This window comes from Mixophyes fleayi, chromosome 4, assembly GCF_038048845.1.
Source record: "Mixophyes fleayi isolate aMixFle1 chromosome 4, aMixFle1.hap1, whole genome shotgun sequence".
Lineage (NCBI taxonomy): Eukaryota > Metazoa > Chordata > Amphibia > Anura > Limnodynastidae > Mixophyes > Mixophyes fleayi.
The window spans coordinates 140,643,029-140,667,267 of NC_134405.1; the positions used below are offsets into that span (position 1 = coordinate 140,643,029).

The 24,239-nt window shown below is 39.8% G+C and overlaps 1 protein-coding gene across 2 annotated transcripts in view; it reads left to right on the top strand.

Annotated features, from left to right (window-relative positions):
• Positions 1–24,239, top strand: part of SND1 (staphylococcal nuclease and tudor domain containing 1) — a 479,575-nt gene that overhangs the window by 290,020 nt on the left and 165,316 nt on the right. For both annotated transcript variants that reach the window (XM_075208519.1, XM_075208518.1), the window contains exon 16: positions 16,839–16,948. In XM_075208519.1, coding sequence (XP_075064620.1) covers positions 16,839–16,948 — 110 coding nt within the window. The remainder of the gene's footprint in view (positions 1–16,838; positions 16,949–24,239) is intronic.

Sequence of the window (24,239 nt, forward strand, 5' to 3'; positions counted from 1 at the left end):
TGGTAATATTCTGTGCCATGAAGCTAATAACATCTATAAACTACTCTACTTTTAAAATCTATAGTCTCTTTATAAAGACCATGGAGTGTGACTTTAGTGATGGAGAGTAGAAGCACTATGATTCGAATCATATGTACCAATAATCGATAAAGTATTTACAAAGCTGTGACATGTCATGAGTGACTGAGTCAAGCAGTTGCTACAGGATGACTGGAAAAGATACATATTAAATAGCACAATAAATATTTGTTACTTGTAAGCTTGCCTTCTTTACCAATATTCAATTAGGTAACACCAAAGCTAAAGAAGAAGTCTAAATTGTGCTTCCTATAGCGATTCTTTAGATTACACAATCTTCAGAGTCTTCAATTTCCTACTCTGTTTTGATCAGAGGTGCACAAGTGGTTGATCTCAGGACAACGGCTGGTAGATTGTGGCCACATGGGACGAGCAGGCTGCTGTCTCCTGACAACGGTGGCGGCTGCACTTAGTCATCTTAGCGGTCGCAGCATCATGCTGCGGTCCTCGGAACATAGGATCCCAACAGCAGCACCTCCTCATAGATCCTTTGCATTGCTTCTGCTGTCATATGGGACTAATGAGTGCTTGTTAAGTCCTGGTTTAGCACAGAAACCTGAAAATATGTTGATGCAGTGGGAGATTGCTTGTTAAGTTGTGGAGTTCTGGTGTTTTTATGTAACCGGAGGCGGGGGGGGGTGAGGTCTTTACAACAAGATTGTTGGCAGTGATTGGCGTTTCTGCAACAGGTGCTGGCTAATGGAGACTGACAGTAGTGGGTATCGGTATGTGCTTGCAATGTGGGGCGATATTTCTCTGCAGTGGGGTTTACAATGTGTGAAGAGGGTTGTTTCTCTGTAATTTGTAGATTGCAGTGATGGATGGGCTGCATTTCCTCCCAACATGTGGGTTTGCAGTTGGCGTTAGCAGTATATGGCTGCCAATAACATTTACCTAATACAGAGTTTCCCAAACCCAGTCCTCATGGCCTCCTAACAGTTCCTTTTTGTCCATATTTCCTTGGCACAGGTGTATTAATTACTGACTGACACATTGTAACAGCCACAGGGGGTATAATTATTTCCCTTGTCACCTGGAAACCTGCCCTGTAAGGGGACTATGAGGTCTGCCCTAGTATGTCTGGTGATGGCCTATTTTCAGAATAAGAGAATGGTTTGTGATTTGTAAGGCCTTTAAGGTCCATATTTAAAATGATTGCACCAGAGTTTTCTTCCATTGGGAGTTTTAGAACCCAAAAAGGAGTTTGTTGATACAAAGACACTGTCCAAAAAGTAGATCCCATGTCACAGAAATCTGTTCACCCCTGATTTATATCTGGCTGTATGTTTGCTAGCCCCACCCACTTGGTTTGGCATGGACATATAGGATTTTGCAGAGATACTCAGTGTATCTGACATTGAAATTTCTGGATGGGTGTAGCACAGTGGATCCCAAACTTTCTCAGTTTGAGGCACCCTTAGGGTCTCCATAATTTTTTCAAGACACCCCTATGCCAAAATAATTACCAAGTAGTCCCCCGCCTTGCTTACCACCCTCCCTGGCCGTGGCACCCCTGTGAGATCGCTGAGGCACCCCAGGGAGCCACGGCACAGAGTTTGGGAACCACTGGTGTAGCATGTTATTTGTCCATCCGTTTTGTGACCTGCATGTTCGTGTCTACCCAGCCATTGTTCTCCATATATGCTGCACAGTACAAGCCACTGAGACAAGGACAATACTTAGTTGGCAAGATAATACCTTCAGAATAGTTTCAAATGTGTGCTTGGGTGGGTCATGCATATGTATTGTCTGACGAACCCCCCCCCCCACACACACACACACACACCATTGTTTTTATTTATTTCTCAATCTAGCATAAAAAAATGGGAAAAAAAGGTTTGCTTTTGAAGTTAAATTGGTATATTTTATATTTTTTTACGTTGAGCTATAATACTTTTTTTTTTTTTTTTTTTTTTTTTTTAATAATAATTACCTTTACCAGACTCAACACCACACATCATTAAAGACAGTGTTGTGATGTGGTGGTTTTGAAAGTGCAGGTTTCTTTACAAATGGTGTGTGTCTGCCTTCATTAATCTCATGGGGCTGTGTTCTGGTGCAAAAGGTTGCAGACTGCATAGGTGTTTTCAAATGCAATTTTCAGACCTCAGCAGTCTGGAAAACTCATTTGCCGTAATACCTTGTAAAAATGTTGATCCATTACAGTATATCAAAAATATGAAGTGGTAGGGTTTATTGGAAGCAACATGTAATTGAAAAGCATTAGATTGATACCTTTTCAAGCATTGACTAGAAACACCCATGAATTGTCTAGTAGAGAGGGTAGGATATGTTCGTATTGAATAGTGTTTTTTCTGCTGCCCCAACCCCAGCTCACGTTTTCCACTGAAGTAGAAAATTATTCATAGACTGACGTTCTGCTCATAGTGGCCCAGGCAAAGGTAGAGTCTGGAGAGTAGGTTTCCCTGTATCGGAAAATAGTGTCTGAGCATTGCCCTTTGCAACATTGTGGTCCAGGCACTGCTGACTTATCAGTACAATATAGCAGTATTCTTTTATTCTAAAACGAGAAAAAGGCTGGTATGTTAAGTAATGTTGTGAATATATAAGTATGCCAGTAACTGTACCCAGATCGGTCTAACTCTCCTTTCCTCATACATGGTTATAGCATGACCTGTACTGTATAGTTTTTATGGCTCTAGTTTAGTTATGAAATGATCACATACAATTTGCAAACTTATGTGTTTCCCGTCTGCTTAGTAACTACACACATTCTTGCGGATACTGTAACTAATCCCCCAAGGCGTGAGTCTTATCACGCTATGCAAATGCTTCTGGCTCTGAAAAAGTTAATTTATTTTTCCTAGCAGAGGTAAGCAAATCCTGCAGTTATTTCGTTTTAAGTTGTATCAGAATAGCCAGTGATGCGATTCTTATTTTCTTTTTCTTTTTTTCTCCTCCTCAGCTTATTTCCTTCAGGGCACCTCATCTTTCCCGTCCCTTCTCCTCCTCCCCTCCCAAAACACACACATTAAGCAATTTTTGCTCTGAATGGCTGAGATTAAATAGGATTTGCTTCAAAGTTTCACTGAATCCCAGCACTGGGCAAAATTGATGTGAACTAAAAAGCCTCAATTAAGTGTGATCCTATTCTGTTCTGACTTAGATGGCAGTAATGAAGGCATTGAAAGATAAGACTCCTGCCTCTTTTTTCTCTCTCTTCAAATGTGTCTTTTGTGAAAAATAAAGCATCACAAATGTTAGATTTCCCCTGAGCTCCTGTAGAAAGGGACAATAACTTTTCCTCTTACTCTGTTTTAGGAGTTTCACTTCTCTGAGAGTCTCATATACTTGGAGGGTATTTAGGCATTCTTTGTAGCAGCATAAATGTGTGTATGTATGTTAATATTATATGTTGGATTCCCTGAGAAGATGGCCTTTTTTTCCAGGGTAATTATCAATGTACAGGGTTTTAACTGTTTATCCTTTCAATATATCCTTATAATGAGGACAGATTACTTAAAAGGTAATTGGCGACACGTTGCATCCCTGTCCTGTTGATTAATGTTTGGGACTGATATTGCACATCTCTAATTAGCCCTATAATAGTCTCCAGCAGCCTGCATCTTGACCGTAAAGGGGTTAACAGGCATGTCATTAGACATACTGCCTTGCAATTTACTACTTTCCAAGCATAGTAATTAACCAGAATGCTGCAGAGAGGGGGTTAACTGGCAGCACTGCAGTGCTCAGCTATGGGAACAGGAGGAATCCCCAGAGAAGTGATGGGAACTCTTTCTGCATCAGTGGAGGTCTGTGCTGTAGCCAACCTTGCCCAGAGGAAACAATCTCTCCTGTACCACATCTCACTGTTCCTACTTAATGTCTTTTAACAAGGAGACACCCTTCAGGGCTGCAATAATATATAAAAAGGTCGTTTGCGTACTTTTGTAGTGTACAGCTTGTGTGTATATAGTGTGGTGGTCTAATGTTTGTATGTTGACACTGAACAAGTCATCCTTACCCAATAAACTTGCTGTGTTATATATGCACATTTGCACAGGTCAGATGATTTGCAGGTATGGAATGGCAGTTCTGTGTACAGTTCCCCGAATGTCATGATTCCAATGGTACTCGTTAAGCATTTCAGGAGCTCGCTGTCAAATATCCCTAGATTCATGTTCCTTCTAATAGTTTTAGACTGTCAGTAATGTGAGTACTGAGCCACTTCATGGTGGTCTGTGCTCACCCCCACAGTTCTGTCTCCTCTGGGGATCCTATTGTCCTTATGTCATTGCTTAGACAGATGTTCTCTATGGGGACTTATTTGTGCTACATCTCCAACCTGTGTCCGGCCGCACCAGTTGTCATGGATACGCTGTGTGTTAACCCAGCAAAGCTGGAACGTCTTTCCACTGGAGATGTATTCTTAAATATGCTAAGAGGATGTAAAGAACCTCCTTCCATTTAGTCTCCTTGAAATGCCCGCAGCCACAAAGGATGAGAAATTCCTCTACACCAGACAGTCGCACTTCATCTTTCTTCGTATCCCCGTCCCCACTTACTATGAGTACAAATCTTGGGAGACTGCAGAAGTTGCTGGAATATTATAAGAGGTCTTTAATATTTGCCCCTCTCCCCAAGATGGGTGGGGGCAGATAGGGTTTGATTTACAAGTTGGTGGTAAAGACTGTGTGCCTAATCGACGCTTATACCCGAGGAGTTTAACCATGTAATTGTGGTCTTTCAGTCTTGTATTAAGCTACATGCCGAGATCTTATGTAAATCATTGAAAACTGTTTTAGTAAACTAATATAGACCAGACCTGTGTCTGTCCTGTTATTGTCTGTCTTGTACACACAAAACTGGCCATCCTTTCATTCCTCTGCCAGAGCAGAGCGCTCCTTGGGAACTGGTGCGGAGGCTGACAATAATAGCTCACATCTGATGCGTTTTATGAAAACCTGTTTGCTCCCTGACATGGCTACTTACAGTCACAGTGAGTGCTGCTGTAATTGAAAGTGAGTCATCTGTAGGTGTATAAGCTAACACAGACTCTAGTCTTTAAATTCCAAGCTGTATCTGGTATTGTGGAAGCAGACAGCCAATAAATGTTTGGTTCCCTCTGTCTGCCACAGCTGAAATTCAAAACACATAGAAATGCCATCCCTGTTTGAATTCGCAGCTGTGCATAGGATTCATAGAAAAGCCATGCTGCTACAAGATAATGCAGGCTGTCATCAGTGTGTGTATGACTATGCTTGGTGGGTGTGATTTAAGTTAAAGCAAGGCTAGCACGTAATGAGTATATAGAGCAAGGTTTAAGGAACATTAACTTTTAAACTGGAATTGTGAGTACAGTGTACAGAATAAGTGAATTGCCAATATAATAGCAGAATGGTTAGCATTGCTGCCTCACAGCACTGGGGTCAGGGCACTATCTGTGTGTAATTTGTATATTATCCCTGTGTTTGTGCGGGTTTTGTTTTCCTCCCGCACTCCAAAGACATTCTGATAGGTTAATTGGCTTCTGATATATATAGATTCTGAATATAGATTGTAAGCTCCGCTGGGGCAGGGACTGATGTGAATGATTAAATATTCTCTGTAAAACCCTTTGTAATATGTAGGTGCCACATAAATATCTGTTAATAAATAAAATATGCAGTTGTCGATGAATAAAGTATAACACAACAAAATGTGGGTTTCTATCTCGTGATTAGCCCTGACCTGATTACCTTACTGATTGACCCTCTGCCAATGGTTGAATTCCTGTTACCACTGTCCAATGCACCCAGACTGCATTTCTAAATTGTTTTCACTCTGCAGACAAGTGTGACTGTTCCTTAATATTGTAGTGCAAAGATTTTTATTTAAAGAAAAACAAACCAAATAATTGACAATCTACATGTTGGAAAGTAAAATCCACGGCTCGTAATAGTTTACATTTATCAATGGAAATGTGCCCATACATAGAAACACTTGGGAAAGGATTCCCTTCAGTGCGTGGTCCTGTAGGAGTTTTGCATGGAGTGCTATATTACTGAATCAAATTCCTCCTTAGGTAAGTTGTATAACTGTTCACTGAGAGACGAGCAAAAAGAGTGCACATACAGGAGACTTTTTTTTTTTTGTGCGCTTTTTAAATAAAGTTTAACAAGTTGTGGATAGATATATATAGATATATAGATATAGATATAGATATATAGAGATATAAATGAGAGAGCTAGAATATTAGAGATGAGGTCGGAGACCTAGTGACTAGTTGACTTATTACGCATGTGCCCAGACTGCTTTGCACATTTCACTGGTGGAATTTAGCCTTGTGTACCCCCAAGGACAAATTAATTGACCACCTCTATTCATAGACTATAAATTCCGTGAAATTGCAAATGGTTTGGACTGTCACAGCAATGCGGAACCTTAAAGGTAACTCGCCAGAACTTTGTACCTCTGAACACGAATCGGCAATAGCATGAAAGCTCCCTGAATACATTGTTTAATTCCGTAAAGCTAAGCCACAAAAACCTTTCGGTAATCAGTCCGTGCACAGTATGTCTGTCTTTGCTTGTGGGATCTAAAGTGTTAAACTGTAAATTTTGGAGATGTTAGACAGTTAATCCTTGACATATGTTTGTGGAGAATGAATTTTCACACTTACCCTTATTGTGTAAACCTATTACTGTTACCAGCTATTAAAAATTCCATTTATTTCATCCTAATTTAAACAGAAAAGAAAGCAAACCTTCCTTATTGTTGTCAGTCCTTGGAGAAAGCTGCCTGGTGTCTAACAGCGCTCCTCAGATTGCTACAAAGCAATAGGTTTATTAGTTTGATAATAAAAACATGAACATATTTTGATGTGTGTGTAAAATATAAATGGCTGTTATTTTACAAGCCTGTGTTGCTTTTTAAAATGCAGGGTGAAGCCGGTATTGGCTTGCAGTTTATTTACACGAATGACTAGCAAAAGCAACAGTTGTACCCAGTGATGTAATGGGTGGTTTGTCAATTTGTAGATGAGAAGTCTGACTTGTTGCAAAGCACCGTGTCTGCAAGAACGTGGCCAACTTGCCTGTGAATTGGCCATCCATCCAGGCTTTTCTTCATATTCCATTATTGCTTCCATTATGAGGCTCATACACTGACACATTAATACAACATTTTAAAGGTCGCTTTGCTGCTGATCCTGTGAATACAAGCATGTCCCGCATGAAATTGTCTCAATGAACCACTACAATCTCCACCGTGCCATGTTTAATTGTACTGTTTTTTTTTTTGCAATTTAAATATTCTAATTTACTTACAAAGCCTACAGAATAAGAATCAACTGGAAATGTTTTTGCGCGGTTGGACTGTATAAAAAAAATAGGGACATTTGCATGGATAAATCATTAAAACACTTTACTGTACCTGAAAATTAGGGACAGTGGTCAGCTATGAACATGCAGCATAAATGTTGCTTTATTCCTCCTTGTAGATATCTATTTTAGATCCTTTACCAATCTATATGTTTGGGCTGATCTTCCCGACAGTATCCCAAATAAGAAGCTACCGTTCTGACAATGGATGAGCTGTGGAAGCATTCATTCCCTGTGTGTCATCTTTCAGCTGAGAATAGCTCATTTTCCCCTTAAAATTCAGGTGCTGGTGAACCACTGACATTTAGCGTGCAGAGCATTCTATATGGATGTAGGGCGCCAAGAGGAGGGGGTATATCATCTGGGTTGCTGCAAGCATTGTTATCACATTTCACCTTTTTAAGATGCTGTTCAATGAAAATTTACTTGCACAGTATACAGACTATCTTTTCTTATTTTTTCTCACTGTGTGTTTTTAATATCTGACAGTTTTCTTTACATGAGAATGGAAAGAAATGATGCTAAATTCCTACCGCTTGAGATGCAGGTGCAGCTCAACAATATTTGGCTGGTATTTGCTCTAAATGCAGAACTCAAATCTGAAAAGAAATTCAGTGTGACTTACAAATGCTCTGGCTGCTGCTGCAGGGTTAACCTCTATCGTGTTAAGAGTCTGAGCTGACTTTTGCTGTTCATCTCACTAAGGTGACATTCTATCCAATCACCCATAACTGCTCCTTTTCTCAGAGCCAATTAAGTAATAAAATGGTCTCTCCCCCCTTCACCATCGCCCCACTCATCCCTAAACCTGCTGCTCGTCGCATGATTTCTAAGTGGCAAGTCAACAAATTGTGTCTCTGATGCCCAGAGCTCCTTGGCTGGCTGACAACTTCATATGACTTGCTCTGCAAGAGATGGAAGGGAAAAGCCTTTTATTATATTTACTCCACCAAGCCTTAGTCAGCCAAATTCTTGGTTTCCCTAATGGAGATGTGGTGGCCTGGAGCCAGTGTGAATTTGCTCTTGGAGTAGCAAACGCTTTAACTATCGTGATAAACCCATTGCTTGCCAGTTTTCAGCAACCTTTTTCAATCAGGCTGTTAACATTAATTTGCCAGTGGCTATGGTGGGCTCGTTACTGCATGTTCAAGCTAGAGGTCTACCAAACTGTAGAACAGAGGGGGAGTTACCAAAAGAGCTTAATGTTAGTCTGCTTATGGAAACGTTACCGAGCATGCACAGAGATTACTTGCGGTAAGATATTGTTCGTATGCCTCTTGGCATTCTATTTAGGATCATAATAAATATCTACAAACTAGCATGTGTTGTTGTGCTATGATGGCCAGTCGATGCCACAGAGGTTGAAACTAGAAGGAACTAAATGGATTCTATGTCACTGCATTTGCAGCTCATTAGTGTATAATGATGATCATTTATTCTCTGTATATAGCAAATAATCTCTTCTGTGTAATAAGCACGGGCCACATCTCTGGCTGTTACATTACTGGTGAAAAACTATCGGTGTCCTTTAGTATTCAGCATCTCTTTGGTTAAATTCATTATGTCTTTGTCACCGAGTTCTACTCTTATGAACATGGTTTAAAAAAAACCAAAAAACCCTACCAAGGGTGATTGAGTACCTGCCGGTGTATTTTATCTCAAAGCTACCAGAGCATTACTGATGCCTGTTAATATGTACTAAATTTACCTTATGGACACTTTTTTTTTTTTTTTTGGGGTAACACCCTCATCACCCTTTTCATCTTATTATTGAAGTGAATTTTGGTGAGTTGCAGGTAAAACAATGATTAGATGCAAAAGATTAGTAGTAGTTTCTGATTAAATGTCTTGTATATTTATTAACGTTAAGGCACATTTAAACTGCCAGGTATCAATGTTTTAAATGGACAGAATTATTTGATAAGAGTTTACACTTTGTTTGGAGTGGAGGGAGATGTGCCGGGATCAAGCAGATGTATGATTGTGTCCCTTAAAGATGTAAATCTGACACATAGTAAAGGAAATTGATAGCCTGGAACAAAACCAGAGAGAAGACAGTAAATCACATCTGGTTTGTGTGGTTTTTATTTTTTGCCTGCGCAAAAGAAGCATTAAGGAAAAAATTAAATACATTTCCAGTCGATAGTGATCAGGCCGGGAGGGTAACTATGGAGCTTGAGTATTACATGGGGGGGGAGTGGGGGCACATACAGGATTGTGTCCAAGATAATCAGACACACAGTTATTTCACTGAGGCAAATGGTATATAACAAATTACAAGTGCTGGGAGAAGGAAATTTATCTTTAAAGAATGTATCCAACAACCTGATAGGAATCATTTTGCCTTCAGCTGTTCATGTTTTATCTACAGCTGGTGGTTAACGGTGTATGTACTGATGTGCAGACCAGTTCAGAACCTGTGTTTGGACTCCGGGAATGATCCAATCGACATGCTGAAATTCTGCTGTTTCAAGTTGGCTTACTGTACTGCCAGAAATGTGCTTGGTTTTGGCATCGGCACCTGAACATTTTTCCTGTAAATAGTTTGATATTGTGCGGCTGTTGTAGCCTTCATAATAAGGTGCTAGGAGTGATTCTGTGTATTTAAGATGATCACACAGTGTTGGGTGGAATCCTTCCAGCATACTGCAATCCAGCCGCCTCAGTGCTAACATTAGGTGGAGGATTAATCACATAGAGACCATTCATAGCACACTGTGTGTAAATAGTGTATGTAATATACATACTAGTTGCCTGTGAATACTCTGTAGATCAATGCTCTTCATATTTCTGTTTTTCTGTGTTAGGTGGTCAGATAAATGATAAAATAAAAAATGTAAAAAAAACTTCTCTAAGCTGCAGAGGGGAGGCCTCATATGCTACTCAGGTTTGAGGAGATAAACTTGCCTGTAATATAGCTATTGGCAATCATCATCACCATTTATTTATATAGCGCCACTGATTCCGCTGCGCTGTACAGAGAACTCCCTCACATCAGTCACTGCCCCATTGGAGCTTACAGTCTACACACATACTGAATTTGTAAATGCTATCATTTCTAAACATCCCCTTTAGCTGTCTTCCAATAATAGTATGAGTGTCATCATCAACATTTATTTATATAGCGCCAGCAAATTCCGTAGCGCTTTACAATTGGGTGTCTGTCTGTTTTTTTTCGTTCATAACAAAAGAGGGGATATAAATTCTGAAACCATTTTTAAATTCAGAGCAGGAAATGCATGTTCATGCTAAAACTGTAGCCGCTTACCTCAAAACCTTCCTGTGCTTAATGTATGCTTTACGTTATGAGGGAGGGAGATCAGTCTGCTTCCTATGCCTGCTCTGTTTTATTTTGGACCTTTCTGGACTTGACCATGCCTTCACAGAAGTATACCCCAAGCCAATGATCTTGCATTCATGCTATGCTATTAGATCTGTAAACTATTATTGTGACATGATTGTAGCCTTAACTAGACTGACAGCAGGGCACTGGCTGAACAGTGAATAGCAAGTGAGCAGATTTAGAAAAAGTACTATAACAAGAGTATTTGTTAGATTTACATAAAGTCCAAATAAAAAAGTTATAGCTCCTTTAAATATTACACATGACCAGTTCGGATGAACTTGGGGAGTGAAGTGACAAGAATGGGCAGCACAGTGATGAGCTTTGCTGCCTCAGTGCCGGGGTTATGAGTTCCAACCAGGTTCCAATCTGTGTGGAGTTTGTATGTTCTCCCTGTGTGTTTGTGTGTATGGGTTTCCTCCAGGTGCTCCGGTTACCCCCCATACACTCGAGACATACTGGTAGATTAATTGGGTTAATTAGTCCTTGTTTGTGTATGTCTCTGTGTGTTAGGAAATATAGATTGTAAGCTCTGCTTAGGCATGGACTAATGAATAAATATCTTGTATGTGCTATATAAATACTTGTTAATATTTTTTGATTCCTAGACACAGCATTACCTGGTGCAGACCCTCACCTAACTACAAGGGGTACTAGCTGTTGATGGGGTGGGTTATCTTAAGTAGAAAACCCTTTCTATTGGTTTAATTCTGTCCACCACAGCAGCTTTGAAGAAACACAACTTGTGTAGACAGTTGACCTCACCCATTTATTGGTTTCTGCCATCCTTGGGAAGATAAATCTGATTGGTATTCATATTACAATTCTGCATGTTTCAGACAAGAAACATTTTTAATTATACTTCCAATGTTACACAAGTTCTCTGGATCAAAAACAGCCAGTGGGATGTCTTCTCAGTACTTCTTCTAGTACTTGGATGTCTTTAACAAAAAAAAAAAAAAAATGCTTCAGTCAGTGGTTTTCAGCTTAGGTCTTCAGGGCTCTTCTAGTGATATTCCTACTTGGTCACTTGCCTAATGTCCAGACGCGTTCAATTTCTAATGATCACAAACCATCTATTGACAAGTTGTATAACAGAATATACATTACTCAATAAAATTTTATGTAAAATATTTATTGGTAGGACAGGTAGTATTCATGTGAAATTGAGTTCAAATCCATTTTTAGGTACAAAATGGCATGGAACCACCTTAGTTTCATCCTCTCAATGGAGTGATGCTCCTATTGGATAGACTTTTCTATTTTCTTTGCCCCTAATGTATAAGGCGAGTAGAGGATCTTTACGCTCTGTAATCTTCATTGATCATTTCTGGAAGCTCACAGCATCTTTGTTTAATTGTCCACCTTACTGTTGGCTAAGCAGTATTTATTCCTTTATATATTCTGCATAATAATGGCATTGTGGTAACTTTAGCACCAATCTGACCTCCACAATACACATATGCCTGTGTGTATTTACAGCAATATACTGCATGCATAGTTAATACAGAATTTATACATGTGCAGCACAAACTACTGCCGTGTGTTCACACCCCCTCTCTGACCTTTATGTTTCTGTCATAGTCTCTAAAGGCTAAAGCATAAATCAATGATATTCATTTCAGCTGCTCTTAAAAGAATATATAAAATCTAAATTAATAACTTGCTAATATCCAGGTAGAGGTTCATATGTTAATGCCCATTGTTTTGACATGCTATGCATGTAAAGGAGAGCACAAACACTGCTTTATTCATTTTTATTAATTTAGCTCTGTAATCTAATGTATATTAGTGGTCACCTTGAATTTCATGAGCAGCAAAACTCTGAATTAAATGCTCTGATGGCACAATTGTTCTTGGTGGTTGATTTATGCATGTACAGGGCCGGTGGAATCACTGTTTGGTTTGACATCTCCTACTCCCTTCAGTCTGGGAGAGTAGTTCTGAGCAGTGACCTCACTAAGTGCCACTCTTCAGTCCATCACTTACCTGGCAGAGCTGCAGCCAACAACTCTGCAGGTAAGAAGCTACCTGCTGCTTTGCGGTGTCACTTGCCAGCGCCCTCTATGTCCCCCACGAGGACATTAAAAAACACTGGATGAGTGACATTGTTGCTACAGTGGTTTAGGCACTCCTTAATGAATGGCACCCTAGGTGATGGCATAGGTTTGCCTAATGGTAGTACAGGCAGTTTGAGTTAACATGTGATTTTTAAAACCAGTAACACTAAAAAGGATTGCTAGTAGCTTTTCTATTGCATTGCAGTAGTGTTTTTGGGTTGCTGCTTGTTTCTATTTTCATGCATTTGTCACATTTTAAGCTATCCTAATCACCATTTATTTATATAGTGCCACTGATTCCGCAGCGCTGTACAGAGAACTCATTCATATCAGTCCCTGCCCCATTTACAGTCTAAATTCCCTAACATACACAGACAGACTAGGGTAAATTTTGTTGGCAGCCAATTAACCTACTAGTATGTTTTGGGATTGTGGGAGGAAACTGGAGCACCCGGAGGAAACCCACACAAACATGGGGAGAACATACAAACTCCTCACAGATATGGCCATGGTCGGGAATTGAACTCATGACCCCGGTGCTGTGAGGCAGAAGTGCTAACCACTTAGCCACCGTGCTGCCCAATTCAATGATTTGTGAAACACTAGTAAAAATGTATTTCGAATGTGTGTGCGTTTGATATAGTTTGTTCTAATTTTTTACTAGCATTAAAATATCAGTGGCTATGTGACCTTGGGAGGGAACTGAAATGGAAATGCAACAAGAACATAAGTGAACAGTTTTAAAGATATCAATAGTTTGGGAATGGAAGGAGTTTTGACTGTCTGTAATATTATTGTAAGCATGTATATGTGAATGTAGAGCAGTGATACGCAACCTGATATAATTAAAGGGCCATGTATTCAATACTCAGCCGTCAACAGTGCTGCACGTTACCCTTAATTTCAAAACAACATTGGCACTGCAACATCACTCATCCAAAAATGTACCACATGCTCCTAAATAACACCACATGACACTCTGATATGCCAATACCTGCTTCAGAATAACCCCACATGCCCTCAGGCACCTAGTTGTCACAAAATACACCCGTATGTCCCCTCAGACCTCCTGCACAGCCAGAGCCCATAGAGGAAGGCGGTAAAGCATGTTATCTACTGCACTAGCTGCTGCTTCTCCTCTGATTGGCTGTGCTGCGTGACCTCATTGTCAGAGGAGGTCACATGATGAGGAAGCCACTCTTGTTCTCTGCTTGCATAGATTAAGTGAGATCAGGAACAGCCGGCTGGGGGGCACAGGTGAAGGCCTGGCAGGTTGCATGTACCTTACCACTGATGTAGTGCATTGGTTGTGGCATTTGTATATTACAACATTCTGGAGAGAAGACTTGAGCTGTATACAATACTCCCAATTGCACAGTGAGATTAGATTACAGTTTGAAATCATAACACGGTCACCACTCCCCCAGATACCCCCTAGGAGAAGAGCGATTGCTGTAATGTCTGGAAGAGTTAAAGCAGTAGATCATAGACTTGTGCCAGCAGCTGTACTTTTTATATAAATCAGTTTCTGTTCTAACAGAACATAAAAGTTTAAAAGCGATTTTGGAACAGTTTACGGAGGTTTTTGTCTGTTAGGAAAGGTCCGTTGGCAGACAGCACAGTCTGTACCCTTCACAAACCGTTTGCCTATTCATAAGAAATTACAAGGTGGCATGCATATAATTTGACTCTGATAGTGGTATGGATTATTGTATTAGTAGCTGGAATAGGGAGCTTATATTGCCACTTTAGACATCGCTGGTAAGACCTCATCTTAAGTATTGTATATTTCTGGAGTCCATATCTCCCAAAATTATAAATACCTTGAAACTGGACGAATGAAATGTAACACAAGGAAAACCTTTTTTTTTTTCCCCTGTAAAGCTAATACAGGGGGAAAAAGCAGTACTGGGCATTCAGGTAGTAACATTTCCAGAATTCATGGGAAAAGCATATTGCTGCCTTTGAGACTAAATATAGAATAAAACGCTAGCAAAAAGTACAGAGTGGAGAGTCCTGTAAATACTTTGTTACCATCAAATTCTTTAAGTGCTGTGAAAAGTTTGTGGTATACTGGTTACAGACCAATGCTAGTCCTATAAGTAGTTTTAATCTCTTAAAAAGTGTTGTGAAAATACATTGTTAAATTGTCAACATGTCAAACTGATAGATGAGACGCATTGAAATGTAACACTCACACAAAGTGAGCGCGGCTCTATTGCCGGCAGAACCAGTATTCACAAGAATGCAGCCGATCCAACCATAACAAATAGTGACATCACTGAAGCAGCCATTGTGTGGACTTAATGAATGTTCATAATTACTTTGTGTTTCCCATTTAGATAAATAAATAGGAGATAATTTTCTCACATTGTAAAGTGCTCCGTAACATGTTGCCACTTTATAAATACTAGATGACGATAAATATAAAAAGAGAGAAGTTCCAGAGTTGTCTCGGACTGTTAAAAGTAGTTTTCATCCTTTTGTACTGTGTGCGTTATATAAGCTGTTGGTCTGGTGTGGGCCTAGAGCAGGTCAGTGACTTCAATTTTGTGTGTTTGGTTTTTCATTAGATATTGACTAGGGATTTTCTATATTTTATAATACTGTTATCGTTGTCACGGAAGCCTTATTTTTGAATTGTAATCGGTGTTTGAGGCTTTAGGGTGTTTTCAAAATCTAGTAGAGCATTCTATGAAATGTATGCAAATCATAGAAGTTGAACTTGCAAAGATAGCAGGTGGTGTATATAAATGTCACTACACAGGATTTATTAAGTCGCCTAAACATTCTAGCCGGTCTGGATTCCATCTTTCAGCCTGTGAAATGCCGAGAAGGTGGTTGTCTTTGGCTTGAACCATAGAAGCACCCTCTGTAGAACGATGAGTAGTGATGGGGACCATTGCCTGAAAGTCTCCATAAGAAAAATATTTAAATAAGCCTATCTAAAATGAGGATTTCTGGAAACATAGCAGCCCTGTAAACCATTGCCCTAACAGCAGGGCTGCCATGCAAATGCCGTTTTTCAGAAGTCACTTCTTTTAGAAAAGCATTTTTGAATATTTTTCCGAGGGATCATTGCTTGAAAGTCCTCCCATTGCAACTTTATTTTATGAGGCAAGTTGTCCTCACAAACACGGCAGTTGCTAAATTCCAAAATATTAATTGAGAACACTGCATAACAAAATGCTCCAATCATAACCGAGTAGTCATGAGTAACATGGAATGTGATCCTACTGTTTTTTGATTGTCAAATCAGATATGTGACCTGATATTAGCATTCCGGATATATTATTGGAGTTGTACCTGCTCAGGTGATGGCCATAGACTAGAAGATTGCATCAACAAACAGCGCTGACGTCATGGGAAAGCCCCATGTTATAAATGGAGTTAGTGGTTGTAATTCTTTCATTATATGGTGTGAGCTCTTCTTGTTAAAAGTTCTTTGTCCAGAATAATGTGTCCAGAAAGTTGCAGATTGAAGTTAAGTATAGGGAGTTTTTTTTTGGGAGTATATCAAATAGATATACATGTGGCCAGTGAGATACACAAATCACAAGCAAGTGAAGGTATGCTGAAGAACCCAAACTAATGCTGCTACAGTGTACATGGTCTTAAAAACAAATTTCTGTTTTCTGTCTTTTCACTTTCGCTGCTTTGGTATGATTTTTAGAAGACCTTTTTAATATAGCTTTTAATCTGTGGAATTTTGAAGCCTTATAAAATCTGTAAACAGTCCCCATGCTGAACAGCCGCGAGATGCCTTGAGCGAAGTAGTGGTAAAAAAGCATGTGCGCAATATTCTTGGGAACATCGCAGACAATGAAATCTGTCCCACTAAGTGCATTTTTCTCCTTAGTTGGTTATGAAAGTTTTTGTGACAATTTTATTCATTTGATGCATCAGTGTATTTATGTTTAATTGAATTTTAAGTTGATTATAAATTGGGTTTCTGCTGTAAAACCGTCTTTGTTGTTGAAAAACAACATGCTAGTGTGACTCTATATAACCAACATACTGTATTTAATCCCTTAGGCATTGAATGTCCAAGAGGTGCTAGAAATATCCCCAGTGGTGTTCAGGAAGGAGAGCCTTTCAGTGAGGATGCCATGATGTACACCAAGGAGCTGGTGCTGCAGCGAGAGGTAGGAAACTTGACAAATCCAGTGCTGAACGTTTTAACTGTTTTGTATGTTTACGCTGCTTTTCTTTTTTTAATTCTTTTTATAGCCTGATCTCTTTGGTAGATGACACATGACTTCCCAAGCAGATGTATTTTAGAAGTCATTGACAACTAGATCAGAAGCTCCTCTCAAGGACAGCTGATGTTTTTGGGGGTTTTAAGAGATCAATGTTCCCGTGTATTATATATAGTCTTATAAGGAAAATGTTACAAATTATATAGCGCCACCAGAATACACAAAGCTGTACAGAGAATATTTGTCATTCAAATCAGTTGCTGTCCCATTGGAGCTTAGTCTAAATTTCCAAACACACAAGCGCGCGCACTATAGGGTCCAGTTTAGTCAGCAGCCAATTAACCTATCATGGGTCTCAAAACTACAGGCCCCAGCATGCTTTGCGCACTGATAGCTGGCAGATTATGCTGGGACTTGTAGTTTCACAACACCTGGCGAGAGACAGGTTGTCTAGGCCTGAGATAATGGATAATTGGCGGGCAGAGTAAGCTAATGAGATACTGGCAACATATGTAAGGCCTCCAAATTCTATTAAACAAATCGTTGCTTGCATAAAGCTTAACAATAAGGGTCAGATTCAATTCGGCGTGAGGAGACGCGAAGTCTCTCCAGAACAGTCCGCGGAGACGCATCACTTTGGAGTTTTTACAGAAATCTAAACTCATGTTCCCTTGTGTCCCATAAAGATGTGAGGGAAAATTAGCAGAGATTTCTGTAACATTTTAGCAGCTAATTGAATCTTCCCCATAGAATGCACTGAGGGGGAAATCAATTGGGCGCGTTACGAGTAAAAGTAACGCGGCCTGCGCATTATTACCGTTATTACGGTGGTAATGCGCTTTATTACCATAATAATGATAGCTTCAACATCGGCATCAGGGAGCTGCGAGCAGAAAGCCAGGTTAAAAGTATCGTAATAAGGGTAATAGTTTTAACGCCGCAGAAATTCGGCGAGAATTGAATTCCCCCCCATTGTTCTATTTTGTTAATGTCACAAGTGATTGATTAGGGTACTTCGCAGGGGAGCAATTGGATTCAGGTACTTATACTAAAAGCCACTAGGACTATGACTCTTCACTTGGGCTCTACAGGAATTGTCTCTGTGTGCAGATGTTGGGAAATAACACTTCCTATAGCCAAGGGTATTGATAGGTTTCCAAGAGGCCCATGACACCCCAGACAAGCATTACCTCAAATTTGCATTCCAAATGCCTTTTTAGGTATGTTATCTAAAACACTTCTTAACTCACCTTGAGCAGTATCCCAGGTTGGTCTTTTGTATATTAAATGTCAACAAAAAGCTTCAGGGAACATTGTTTTTTATGTTCAGTGTTCTACCCTTGTTTTTCCTGCAGCTCAGAGGTCAGGTTATAGTGTGTGAAGTATGACACTGCTGCAATAACCAGTATGACCTCACACCCAAAGTCAATAGAATTGATTTGTCTGAAGGTTAGGGGTGACTCTATCATAGATTTGCTTTTAGTTTCTTAAACATTGGTTCATTTTTAAAAATTGCACACATGTATGGTTGGCGGACGTCCAGCATACTGAGTGCTGCTTGTGCTATCTCAAGGTTGTTTTAGAAGGGTCCCAACCATCTTGTGATAAAAGCCTTGGAAATGACTGACTGTAGGACTTACTCTCCTCCATATATACTCCTCCTCGTTTTGCCTTCATTCACATTTTATCTTCTTTCTTAAATCGCCCCCAGCCTCTCTGCTTTCATCTCTGCTGCTGCTGCTCCTCCTTCATTCATTTCCTTCAATCTCACCCCTGTTTCTCTCCTGTGAGCAGTTAGTTAAACACTAAACCTGTACAGGAGACAGATCTTGCATGATTCTGAGGAGTTGCAGGAGGAGTAGATGGTGAATCTCACTGTTTCAGACAGAAGCTAATTAGTCACAAGCCAATTTTGTCGACTGTTTAAGGCTAAATAATCTTCTCAACAATTTTTTTTCCCTTTTCTCTAATCTGCTGCCATCAGCGAAAGAACTTCCTCCGAGACCCAGATATTCAGATCTTCAACTCTTAGGTTCTTTAATCTAGAACTCTTGGTGCTGTATAGGACAATACAGTGCTTTAATCCAATGTTTGTTATACTGAGTTATCTAGACAAGATGGTGTTAAAAGATGAATTTGCTCGAAAAAAAAAATCCTTTTAATTTGGCAAAGATGACCATCTACGTTTAATACCCAGTCTTGTTTTATTACTGTTTGTTCCCAATTGTAAAGCACAGAGGAATATGCTGGCGCTATATAAATACATTTTCATAATAATCCTGCACATTGTGACTGTAACAGTTTATGGTTGAGGGTTATATTAACCCTTTAGCTTTCCAGATTTCTCAATTTAGTGGGAAAATTGCATCAGACACCCTTTCCCTGCCTAAGGGAGGGATTACAACACTTTGGCTTCTTTCGTTGACTTATCACATTAGAGGAAATGGATCCTATCTGGATCAGTTTGAGGTCAGATAAAATGTCGGTTTGTCTGTTATTGATCACAACCAAGCTGATGTTTTCTTAGTTAGTGTGTTACATAATATGATCTGCACCTGTTCCCAAGCATATTCATGGCTGTATGTGCTGGTTTCTAGTGTTTTTGAGCTCCTTGATTGTCTTTCTATTCTTATAAAGATCTAATTAAGATCTGTTTTATTGCCCTGGGAGAGTGTAAGACCATTGAACACAGGTTGTACTGACTGACTCTTAGGGATATTTGTGGATTTAACCTTTTAACTGTATCTATGTAATGCTGTTAGAGAAAACTGGTGTATCTGTCTGACCTTTTTGAACAGGGTTTATAACTGTTTGCCTGGAATGTTCATACATCTAGTTATGTGCATCAAGATCTTCAATGGTAACTGAACAAAAATGTCTCCACATACACAAACTATTTTATTTTAGGCACGCTTGTGATGCACATAGTGAATTGAACACACACATTCATTTAGTAGAACGTCTATATTACTGCTCAATTTCTTTGTCCGCTGTAACAGATTTTCAGCACACACATTCCTAAATTTTGTGTGTATGTATATATTATAAAATTGCGAACTGATTTTTATTTACTTAGAATTAGATGGGATTTGCCTTTAGTGATTTACATATGGGCATTTCATAGGTATTCATGGATTTGTTGAAATATGCAAAGTGATACAACTGTCTTTTAATAGTTACATATGATACTGATGCTCATTAGAGAATCTGGGTGTGTTCCGTGTCAATGTTGAAGTCCTCTCAGCTGAGTTGTACTTGGAAGATGATCCATAGATCTACTCTCAGTGTTAGAATATGGCTGTCTGAGACATGTTACTGGTAGATTCAGCTGTTAGAATACTTTTGGTAAGAAAGATGCATAGAGTGTAGTACTGTCTATGCAAAGAGCATCACTCCATTAATGAATGTGCTTTAGCTGTAAGTGAAATGTCTGCATAAAAAAGCCATAGTCAGTTACTACAGTATATCGTAGTTGTCCATGTGGAACTAAAGAGTAGTAGGGTATGGCTGTGTGCTTCAGAGAAGATGGGGCAGGTATTTAAAGGTTATAAACAGTTCCTGGGATGAGTGATGTTTGGTAACAGGAAATATTTGGAGATGAGGAGGCATTTGTAAGATGGTGCAGAATGTTGGATGGTTAAACTTGATATTTTAAGCCTTGCCTTACACTTTTGTGGAAGCAAGTATTAGGGCTCACAAACTTTGCCATAGAATCTGTATTCATGATGCTGCAAAGAGGGGTTTTTGAACAGAATAAGAAATTTAACAAGGACCAACCAGTTATGTCTGTTTGGAAGAGAGCTTGGTGAAATCCTGGTCGCACAGTATGTTATAATATATTAACACTTGTGTATATAAATTTATAATGGATATGCGTCATGTAAATTCTAACTAGATCACTCCTCCCTCACCTTCAGTAATTGGTCGGATTGTGGATTCGTCAGAAATATGTGGTGGGAGAGTGTACAGATGGGTGCACGCTGCAGAAAATTCATGTAAGGCCACATGATGAACGATTATTTGGTCAGATATTGCTTTAGTGTGTATGCTCCCACGATCCTGTTTTATCATACCAAAGCACATTGTATCTGACTTGGTTTTAGAAACTTTCTAAAAATCATGATTAACAATGGAACAACGTCAGGCAAATGTGGAAGTGTGTATGCCCTCATGACCAGCAGGGTAGGCAGATCTCCATAGTGTCTCCCAAACATCCGTCCAGGGGAGCTGCTGTATGAATCTCTGTCCGTGCTGAAGAAAATCCAGCTGCCGAGTGAGAGTTGAAAGTTTGCGCATGCGATAGTTGCTATCCGGTCTGTGTAAGCTTACGGCCGGCTTGTCAGTGAAAAGGATGAGTGCTGTTGAATGTCGGTAAATCCGGTTTGAATGAATAACCTACGCGTTTCACCCAGTACAGGGCTTCATCAGGGTTGTTTAGCAGAGGCCACTTGGCCTCCTTTTATAGTTATTAAAAACGGATTGTCCAATGAAAGGTCTTGTTGGACCAAATGCAGAAATTGAAGCTTCACAATGAATAGGTTCAATAATAACAGCAGGTTCCTTTCAATATCTCGAAGTGTATCTTCAAAGATCCCCCAAATGGCAAAAAGAACTGGATTTGATGCAGAAATCTAGTCTCTTAACAGATCCCTTAAGAGACCAGAATAATTCTAATCTAAAAAGAATGATCAAAGAAAACTGTTGAGTTCAAAGTCAATATTAAGACCTCTTGGAACGAGAGTCTTAAGTCTTGCTGTCGGCTTACGGATGAATCTATGAATGTCGATATATGTTTCAAACTTGTCCATTCCTTTATTTGGAGCAAATTTAAGCCCTTTACCAAAGATCTCATTTTGAGCTTTGGTAAGGTGGGTGCTGCTAAGGTTGAAGATTCCTTCATTAGTGAGTAGTTTCACTTCCTTATTTACCTTGTAAACCAAGGTTTATTTATAAAAAGGCAGATAATCTTAAGAATGCCCTTGTAACAAGCAGCATTCCCATTCTAAGACAGACACCTTCCAGTACATGGTTGGGAGAGGACAAAAAAGGCTTCTTTTACTACACAAGATGCCAAGCATGCAAGACGAGCCGTATGAGGGGCACTAAACCTATCTGTACGTTTACTGCAACTGCTACTGGAGCCACTTACAAGATAAAAGACAAAATCACCTGTGACACCAAGGGGGTGATTTATATGCTTGAGTGTCCCTGTGGAAGACAGTATGTAGGTAGGACAGCAAGAGATCTACATACCCGGATTAGCGAACATCAAAGGAACATAACTAAGGGGTTTGAGGCCCATAGTGTCTCCAGTCATTTTGCACTTCTTCACAATAAAGATGCCTCATTGCTTAAATTTCAGGGCATCTGTATAGTAAAGAGGTCATGGAGAGGAGGAGACTTCATCCGGTCCATGTCTTGTGAGGAGAGTAAATGGATCTACAAACTTAAGACTCTCGTTCCAAGAGGTATTAATATTGACTTTGAACTCAACAGTTTTCTTTGATCATTCTTTTTAGATTAGAATTATTCTGGTCTCTTAAGGGATCTGTTAAGAGACTAGATTTCTGCATCAAATCCAGTTCTTTTTGCCATTTGGGGGATCTTTGAAGATACACTTGAGATATTGAAAGGAACCTGCTGTTATTATTGAACCTATTCATTGTGAAGCTTCAATTTCTGCATTTGGTCCAACAAGACCTTTCATTGGACAATCCGTTTTTAATAACTATAAAAGGAGGCCAAGTGGCCTCTGCTAAACAACCCTAATGAAGCCCTGTACTGGGTGAAACGCGTAGGTTATTCATTCAAACCGGATTTACTGACATTCAACAGCACTCATCCTTTTCACTGACAAGCCGGCCGTAAGCTTACACAGACCGGATAGCAACTTGCGCATGCGCGAACTTTCAACTCACTCGGCAGCTGGATTTTCTTCAGCACGGACAGAGATTCATACAGCAGCTTCCCTGGACGGATGTTTGGGAGATAAACTCTGCAGAGCGGGGTGAGTTTGTTTTGTTCATGATTCTTTGCCCCTATGTGGTGAATTGGAGCCGTTGTGGGATCACTCCACTCATACTGATTTTGTCTTGATACATAAAGACTGCTCTGATTTGTAAAGAACTACAACACCCATTGTTGTTTGGGCCTATACACATGGCTATTGCACCACCTTTGCAACTTTACAATTATTTACTCTGGACTCTATCATCCATTTATGCATAACAGCTCACTATCTTGTGAAGTTTGTTTACCAGCAAGACTGCTGGGAAATCTTTGCTGTGTTTCATGTTTTTTATGTATATGTTTTTATATTGCAGTCAAAGAGGAAAATATTTTTTATGCCAACGTTTATTATTATGGATTCATTTAAATAAACACCTATTTTGCCCACTTGACTTTATTGTCTCTGTATAGGCGCCTGGGGACTACCCCAAATTCTATTTGTGGTTGTTTACAAGTTACTTGGGGGGAGGGGTCTTCCCCCCCCCCCCCCCCCCCCCCTTTCACTGTCTCCACTCTTTGGCAGCCATTATCCACTTACACTGGGTATTTGCGCAGATGTAAAACCCTCTCTATTGTGTACAGATCTCCATAGTGTGTACACTTAAGCTGGGTACACACTACAGAAATTTCGACCAACTTTTTATGCCGAGCGATTTTACATGCGATCCATGGTCCGATCGCTCGGTCCATGGACTGCATACACACTAGTTTAGGACGATAAAGGGAAGAGCGGACGTCCCTTTAGCGACTTTTTACAGCCATGTTGTCTTGAGCAATGACTGTAATTTCGTACTCACTGTTGTGGATCGGTCGGAAGTTTAATCTCATTTCCGCTGTGTACTGTGTATAAACGGTACGACCAACCAAATGAGGCGACAATCGTCCATTTGGGCAGACTTTCAACCATCGTGTCACTGCACACACTGACCCGACTTTTGAACGAGCGGTCGTATGTCGGCTGTTTGAGACGATTTATTGGAGGAAAACAGTGTAGTGTGTACCCAGCTTTAGTCATTTCAGCAGATGCTTATGACATGAAGAGCACAGATCTGAAGGTAAATCTTGTAAGTGTGTATACATAAATCTGCCTGCTCGTTGGGACTTTCAGTAGTCGGAAAAATCTTTACAGAAATCACATCTGCAGTAATTTTCTATAGTGTGTACTCAGCTTAAAGCTCATTTGATTTGAATTTTTTTTACCCCTGTCCTTGAAACTAGACTTGCCTAT